The sequence below is a fragment of the Crocuta crocuta genome, unplaced genomic scaffold (assembly GCF_008692635.1).
Source record: "Crocuta crocuta isolate KB4526 unplaced genomic scaffold, BGI_CrCroc_1.0 scaffold127, whole genome shotgun sequence".
NCBI classification, from domain to species: domain Eukaryota; kingdom Metazoa; phylum Chordata; class Mammalia; order Carnivora; family Hyaenidae; genus Crocuta; species Crocuta crocuta.
In genome coordinates, this window is record NW_027532008.1 from 8415246 (window position 1) to 8423275 (window position 8030).

The window sequence follows — 8030 nt, forward strand, 5'->3', positions numbered from 1 at the left end:
GCCGCGCCCAGGACTGGGCCAGAGGAGCCTGGGGGCCACAGTCAGGGCCTGGCCTCCCTGAGTCCTCTGGGGCCGGTCTCATTGGAAGGTTCTAGGGAGGAAGCGTCCAGAAAGCCCCCGGGCTCTCAGTCTTCCCCCACCTCCACCTGCTCTGTCTGCCTGGCCCCCGAGCCAGAACCTCCATCCCTCTTCTCCGTCAGCCCCAGAGGGCACTAGGGAGGCGCAGGGGGAGAGGGGGCGGTGTGGCTGTGGGCCGCCTCCTCGAGGGGCGGCTCATAGATGCTGCAGTTGGGCGTGGGGCCCTGGCAGTAGATGTTGAGGTAGTTGCGATGCTTCTCATTGTACGTCTGGTCCCGGAGGCACAGAACCACGTTCTTGTCACACTCACAGGTCTTCTTGTCGCACTCTGTCTCGTTGAGCTCACCTGTGTGGGGGAGAGGTTCCGGTGGGCCTTGGAGTGTGGTCCCCTGGCGGGCAACACCAGCGTCCCTGGCGGTTCAGCCCAGGCCTGCGGGCTCCAGAGCTCTGGGCCGGGCCCTGCGGTCTGCAGGAACCGCCATCCGGGTGGCTCTGCAGCATACTTCCATCAGGGGACCCCAAGAGTCCAACCTGTCATTTTGTAGTCGGGGAAACTGAGGCCCAGGGGACGGGTTTACCTAAGTCACCCAGCAAACCCAAGGCAGAGCTGGGATAGACACTCAGGTGTCAGGGACTCCTCACCCCAGACCCCCTGTCTTCCATCACAGGATCGCAGGACGACCCATGGTGGAGGGAGCTCGTGGTGAGGAGCCACAGAGGAGGGGCTCCTAAAAGATCTTAGCTCAGGGCCTCCCATGAGCAAGTGCTTAAGCCTCCTGAAATCATCTATCCTAAGAGCTGTCAACTTTAGGGGTACATGAGGATCACCCGGGTTTGGCGGGGGGGGCTAGTTGAGACAAAGATGGCTGGGCCCCAGCCCCACAGCTTCAGATTCAGTAGGTCTGGGTGGGGCCTGCTCATCTGCATTGCTAGTGAGTTCCCAGGTGATGCCGATACTGCAGGTTGGGGACACCCTCTGAGAACAGCTCACTAGCTCAGTGGTCCGAAGGTTTCTATCAGCAGAATTCTTTCTCTCAAATGAAGCTCTTTGCAGAAGGCCAACACATCAAATGGCCAAAAGAGACACCATGTAGCTATGAAATGGGTTAATGGGACCAGCTGGACCACTACGGGACCCCCACCCCCATCAGCCGACACCAGGAGCCCCCAAAACCCAAGGTGAAAACCGCTGCTTGGTTCGTCCACTGTCCTTTGGGGATCCTTGAAATGCGTTAATGAGGGGACGCCCTCCTCTCCCAAGCCAAGCCCTCCACCCTGCGTTTGAACAGCAGAATGTGAGGACCACAGTGGCCTGGGCTGCCAGGGGGCCCCAGATGTGCCCAGGTCGCCTTTCTTTCTTTCTTTCTTTTTTTTTTTTTTTTGCAGACCTGGGCTTACTTGTGGGCTTTCAGTGAGGGGTGGTGAGTAGAACCTGGTGAAGACAAGCAGACAAAAGGAGCCAGGGGCTGCCCATGAGACTGGGCCAGGGGACACCTGTTGCCTAAGGGGAGGCACACAGGGACACCTGGGCTATTAACGTGGCTGCCACACCCCTCAGCTGAGGAACAGCCTGGAGCATCCATGGTAGCCCAGCCGGTCCTGGTCCCTGTAACATGAATCCTGGAAACACTGAAGGTCGTGGACTGAGGCCACCTCCTGGTGGGGTCCCAAGCACAGAACTGGAAAGGAACAGGTTTTCTCTGATCCAAACCCTTCCATATACCCACGGGGAGACTGAGGCCAGGTAGGGAAGCACCCCGTATAGGGTTACACAGCAGGAGATACTGGAAGAATCCAGGCTTAAACCCAGGCCAGCATGTCACCAAGTCTCACCATCGCCTGATGACCTGGTTAAAAGCAGATTCCAGGGCCCTCACCCAGACCCACTGAATCGGTTTCACTTCCAAGCTCTTGGAAGCTTAAGAATCAAGGACTAGGGAAGCAGGCTGCTGATTCGGGCTTGGGGGATCAGAGCACAACAGAAAGACGTGTTAGGGCCATGCTAGGGTTCTCAGAGTTAACAAACAAAAACAAGAGGCCTGGCTAATTTGAATCTCAGACAAACAGTAAATATTTTAGTATAAGTATGTCCCAAATGCTACATGGATATACTTATGCTAATTCTTAGTTTTATGCTAATAGTAATTGTTTTTATGCTAATATTTAATTTTTAGTACGAGTATGTCCCATGCAATTTTTAGGATATACTTATGTGAAAACATGTTTTGTTTATCTGAAATTCAGATGTATGTGGGCATCTTGTATTTCACCTGGCAACCCTGTGCACAGCCCCAGCACAGGCTGGAGGGGACGGGTCGTCTGAGCCCTTCTCCTGGGTGGGGGAGGGAGGAATGGCAGGAGAGGAACTCACTGCAGATGATGGAAGTATTGTTCTCGATGGTGTATTCATAGTGGTCCACATAGGTGCGGCAGCCCAGGTCGAAGAGCTTCTGGTAGCAGCAGTCATGGGCGTGGCAGCACCTAGGGGCAGACAGAGGTCAGCAAGCCCCAGAGACCCCATCCAGTTCCTCATGGATCAGACCTTCAGACTGAGGCCCAGAGAGGGGCAGTTACTTGCCTGAAGTCACACAGCCAGGCAGAGCCCAGCTCTCCACCTTGGAGCCCTGGCTTCAGCTGCAGGAGATGTGGGGGAGGGGGCATCAGGCTGTCAGATGACGTGGTCAGGATGGGAAGGAGGGTTAAGACTAAGTCAGTGTCAAAGGAGCCTGACCATATGAGGAGGTCATGCCTGGCTAAGCATGATGGCCAGGGAGAGACAAAAGTCTGGAGGGCTAAGTGGGGGTTGGGGGTGGAGGACAGGAAGCAAACGTAGTGTGGCCATCCCCATCCCCTCTGATGGAGGAAGGCAATTAGTCAACATGCATTTATTAAGCGCCCCATGATACCAGATTGGTGCTGGCTGCTTTTGGGGAGATAAGAGCCGAAAGTTAAGCCATGGCTGCAGTCTTCAGTCTGATGGAGGAAGCACAGCCCTCCAGCAGGGCCTCTAGGGTAATGGGGGTGAGAGGGGTCACAGCCCTTGCTTGTGTTGAACTTGAGCTATGTGTCTGTTGCTCTCAGGTGTGTGGGGCAGGTCAGAGTTTCCTTCCTGGCAAGAGTGGGAGTTCCAATGCCTCCAAGCCCAAGACTTGAAGATGCACAGTAGAAAGTACCCAAGACAGTTGAGGAGGACATGGGTCAAGGTCAGGCTCTTGGTCCCTAACTCATTGAACAAGCGTCATCTTTTGGGGAAAGGACCCTCTTGCATGTCTCAGAAACGGAGACCAGTCTGACCCTCACAGCCCGCCTCCCCGGCCTGACAGAGGCCCAGGCACACCAGGACCTACCAGTCCACCTCATCCATGGGCAGCCCGTGCCCTCCCAGCCCACAGTAGCAGCCGTAGCCCACGAAGGACAAGATGGCGCTCCTCCCCGTGATGGTTTCCACCATGGACTTCAGGTTAAGCAGGCTGCTGCGGGCCGCAGGCAGGACTGCAAGAGAACCAAGGGGTGCTGTGAGCTCCCTGCCTGGTGGAGGGGGCCCCTCCTGTCTGACTGTCCTCCCCATACCCCAGGGCCAGGGAAAGGGGGAGGGAGGGAGCAGCAGAGGAAGGGTGGGCAGAGAGGGAGGAAGGAAGCAATGTATAAAAAGCTATGATGTACCAGGGCCCTCAGAAGGAAATAACTATTACTCTTTGCTTAGGGCTTCTCTGTGCCAGGCACTGTCCTGAACCCCTTCCAGGCATTGAGTCACAGAGTGCTGTTGTTATCCCCACTTTACAGATGAGAAGACTGAGGCGCAGAGCTTACCCAAGTAACTTGCCCAAGAACATAATCAAAAAGGTGGTAGGCGTAGAATTTGTACCCGGGCAGTGAGGTCCCGAGTGACCAGTCCACTGCAAGGGGCTTCACAAATGCCACGTGCTCTTCTGAACACGAGTCTGATTCTGGGTCCTCGGCCCCCAGCAGGAACCCTGTGTCCCTAGTACAGTCTGAGGGTTTGTGCATCTCACGATGAATCCAGAGACAATTTGGTGGTCTGGTCATTCAGTGAAGACAGACAGACAGACAGACAGATACACACACACACACACACACACACACACACACACACACACACACACACACACACACACACACACACACACACACACACACACACACACACACACACACACACACACACACCCTTTCTCTTGGTATGTGTCTCACAGGAAGCAGTAGCACAATGACCCCCTGCCCACACCAGCAAAATCAGCAGCTTCCCGGCACCTGCCAGGTGGGCCTGCCCCAGCGACTACCCTCCTCTCCCCTCCTCCCTGGCTCTTCAGCCCCTGGGGCCTGTGCTGACTCGGCATCTGCTCCTGGCTCACTGCTGAGCCGCCCCCGAGCCTGGTGCTTCAGTCCGTCCTGCGTGAGGCCACCCCGCACACAGGAGAGCCGCTCTAGCCCCACTTAGTGGGCCTTGGGAATCCCGCTGCACCCGAGTCTTCCTGTTTACTGAGTTTGTGACTTTCATCATTGCAGCAAACAAGGGGTAAACAAGAGAGGAGACAGGGAAGGAGCTGGGATAAATGACAGGCGGCTTTAAGGGGATGGTGGGGAGAGAGGTACACGTCTCAGGCGGGGTCCGGAGCAGGGAGAGGGGGGACCCTGTGTCCGGTGGGCCCGAGCCCATCCCTGAGCTGCACAAGGGATGTGCGGGCTGTCGGCGAGAGTAGGGGAAAGGAGACATTAGGTCTGTCCCCCAGCCCTTCCTCCCGCTGTGCTGGGGTCCTGCGGCTGGAGGAAGACGTGAGGGCCACGCAGCGTGGGAGTCAGATCTGGAATCAGACCTTGGGAGTCAGACCCAGACAGCCCTGGGTTCATGAACAGGTGTCTCCCCGGGCCTGCAGTGACCACATGGGCAGGTTGCATAAGCTCTTGGACCTCAACTGTCAAACCCAGGGACCACGCCCCTCTCCTGCTGCGCACCGGGAGCAGAGGCTGTGAGCACGGAGCAGCCTGTGCGAGGTCTGGCCTCCTCGCTCCCTGGCCGGAAGCCCAGGCCGCCCACTGGCCACCCTCTGGCTGAGCAGGTGCTACCCCCCTGGGGGGCAGTTCCCATCCCCAGGGTCCTCTGACCAGCAGCCACAGACAAGGTGGGACGTTATCACGCGAGCCCTCCACACCTCACACACGGGAACACACACCCTCACACTCATGCACAGACACACACACACCTCACATGCCCGTGTCTACTCTACATAGAAACACACTTCACACACATTCACCCACTGCACACTCGTGCAAGGTGCACACTCACACTTGCCTCTATCCACCGCATATGTTCGCACAGGCTCACAAACACACACTCATGATAAACTCAGACACAGAGGCACGCTGTCACATACACAGTCACACACACACTCGCCCACAGACATCTCACACGCACATCTCACACCCACCGGCAGACCCACACCCGCACACACACGCACTCACATGCAGTGCCCACGGTGAACCCAGGAAGCCAAGGCCACGTGCACACTCACGCTCCAAGCAGAGAAGAGTGAGTCAGGCTGAAGCTCTACCAGCCGGCAGTCTGGGCTGAACTCAGACGCTTGCTTTCTCAACACTTCAGCAGTCAGGTTCAACCAGCCATCTCTCACGCCTGGCCACGTTTACCCTTATTTTCTTTCCGGTAGTTCTTTCTTTTCCCCAGAGCGGGCTGTGCCCAGGCGGTTTGCCACAGGCCAGGTGAGAAGTCAGTGACACGTTTAGCTCACCTTCCACGTCCCTGAGGCACCTGCCACCACAACACCTGGATGTGCAACAGCGTCACATCTGTGTCAGGAGCCTCAGCTGCCCCCGATCGTGTGCCCAGGGGTGCCAGTCCTGGGAAAGGAGCCCCCAGACCCTCTTTGCCTCACACAGACAGCCCTGCTACACACACACACACACACACACACACACACAGGTTTGTGCACCTGCAATTAACACACACGTTTTAGTGACCTGTGGGGTACACACAGAAGTCACTGGGCTGAGACACCCCCCCACACACACACACAGATACATGCGTATATCCACACACAAACCCATTAGCTCTGGTCTACGGCACACATGTACACAAACACACACTCCTATCTACACAAACACCCAGGGTTCCCCGGGGGCGGCCAGACGCCCAGCAAACACTACCGTTTTACGATGCTTGCTCAGTTCCGGGCCCTGCTGCCTTGGAGGCTCGTAAATGCCGACGGCACCTGATGTGTTCATAGTCGGCCAGAGGCGCAAACAGACCCACATCGGTGAGGGCCTGACAGGGGCTGAGCTGGGAAGTTGAGGCCCAGAGAGAGGCAGGGCGGGCCCACGGCCTTGCCGCCAGCCGGTGGATAGAGAACCCAGGTGCCCAAGGTTGCAGAAAAAGTAGGGGAGGGGGAGAGAGAGGAGTCTCCCCAGAGCCTTTACTCACCGCTGCTGGCCAGGACGACCGTGGTGAAGAATTTCTTCATACCCAGGCTGGATCTGAGAGAAAAGAGAATCCAAGCCCTGAGTCCGTCCCTTCCACTCCCAGGCCTGCAGCTCCCTTCTGTGGCCCGACAATGCCACCCTCTGGGGTCCCTGCTTCCGATGCCCCAGCTCTGTGATGAGCTCCTCCTGCCTGCCCTGCACCTCCTGAAAAAACAGTCCCCAGGATGGCAGAGCCTGGAGGCACCAGGAGCCTCCTTCCTTCTTACCCTGAGCAGGCTTCCGAGACAGGAAGCTCACGGCCTCATGGGCCACTATCACCGATCAGAACCAAGCCCCTCTCCACAGGTGCTCCAGGAAGTCACATGACCCAACCTGGTGGCTGGGTCTGGCACTTGGAGCCAAGAGACCTGGGTCCCTAAGTTCTAGTCCCGGCTCTTCTTCCAAAATGCTGTGTGATCTCAGGTAGATCCCTTAGCCTCTCTGGGCCTCAAGTGCCTCATGAGGATTGACTGGATGATCCCTCAGGCCCTTCTGGTGCTGAAAACACACTGATGTATCTCATGGAGACTTAGAGCTCTCCCTTTGGAGACATAGATTCTAGGAGCCAATTCCCCGACCCCACCCCTGCTCCTCTCTGTGGAGGATTCCATCCTGGGGTAACAGGCACATACCTCGAGGTTCTCCAAGGGAAAGATGCCCGGAGACTTGGGCCCCTCCACCTGGAGGGGTGTCTAACCAGCTCCTTCTTCCTCAACACTCTGGGGTTGGCCTGTGCCCCATCTGCCATGGTCGGTGTTCTGGGGATCCAGCGACATATGGCTCGTAAGGTCTGCAATCGCTTTGAAGACTCCGGGGAGCAGCCCCCAGTGTCACACTGCCGCACGCCCTCTGGCAAGGTAGTGCTGGGGCAATGCCCCTGGGTGGGAGGCAGCCGACACATGCCCTAGAAAAAGGAGGCTCCACCTCCTCCCTCCCACAGCCGCCCTGCCCACAGCTGCCCGGCCCAATCCCCGCCCCCGAGCACACCTGCAGGTGAGAGTTTGCACACCTGACCAGGAGCTGGCCCCTCCCCACGCATCTGAAAGGAAATTCAGCCAAAGGTCTCTCTCGGTTCCCACCCAAAAGGGTGTGAAACAAAACATTATTTAGTCACATTTGTAACTGAGCAGTGCTGTGGGCTTGACTCCAGGGGGCATTGAAGAGGTGTGGGACCGCTACAGGGGAGTTTTGCTTGGGGGTGGGGGGGGCAGAGGCTGTGCTCAACTCCAAATACAACAAAGAAAAGGGGAGTTTGTAGCCAAGCAGCAGGATGGGGGTCTGCAGATGGAAAATTACTACGGGAGGTGGGGTGGTAAGAGGATTCAGCTAAAGCCACCTAGCAGGACTCTGGCAGAAGGCGGGCCAGACATCACCGGGGGTGGCGGAGGAAGAGGAACCCCATCAGATGTCAGGGGCGATCAGATACGGAAGATGAGGGCTCCTGGCTGAGCCGGCTCCGT

General features: G+C 57.2%; 1 protein-coding gene across 1 annotated transcript; it reads right to left on the reverse strand.

The window, feature by feature from the left end:
- Nucleotides 1–212: 212 nt before the first annotated feature.
- Nucleotides 213–7318, reverse strand: PLA2G2F (phospholipase A2 group IIF). Its single transcript, XM_077775492.1, has 5 exons — nucleotides 7203–7318; nucleotides 6533–6585; nucleotides 3426–3570; nucleotides 2450–2559; nucleotides 213–424 (listed from the first exon to the last, which is right to left on the reverse strand). Exons 1-5 carry the CDS (start codon nucleotides 7316–7318, stop codon nucleotides 213–215), a joined length of 636 nt encoding a protein of 211 aa, XP_077631618.1.
- Nucleotides 7319–8030: the final 712 nt, after the last annotated feature.

What these genes read in the sequence shown, in the direction of transcription:
- PLA2G2F (XM_077775492.1), bottom strand. Translation starts at nt 7,318, where the DNA reads ATGGCAGATGGGGCACAGGCCAACCCCAGAGTGTTGAGGAAGAAGGAG. An exon ending in CCCATGGATGAGGTGGACTG is followed by an intron (nt 2,560 to 3,425) that starts GTAGGTCCTGGT and finishes GTCTGCCCCTAG; the next exon opens with GTGCTGCCACGCCCATGACT. An exon ending in CAATACTTCCATCATCTGCA is followed by an intron (nt 425 to 2,449) that starts GTGAGTTCCTCT and finishes TCCCCCACACAG; the next exon opens with GTGAGCTCAACGAGACAGAG.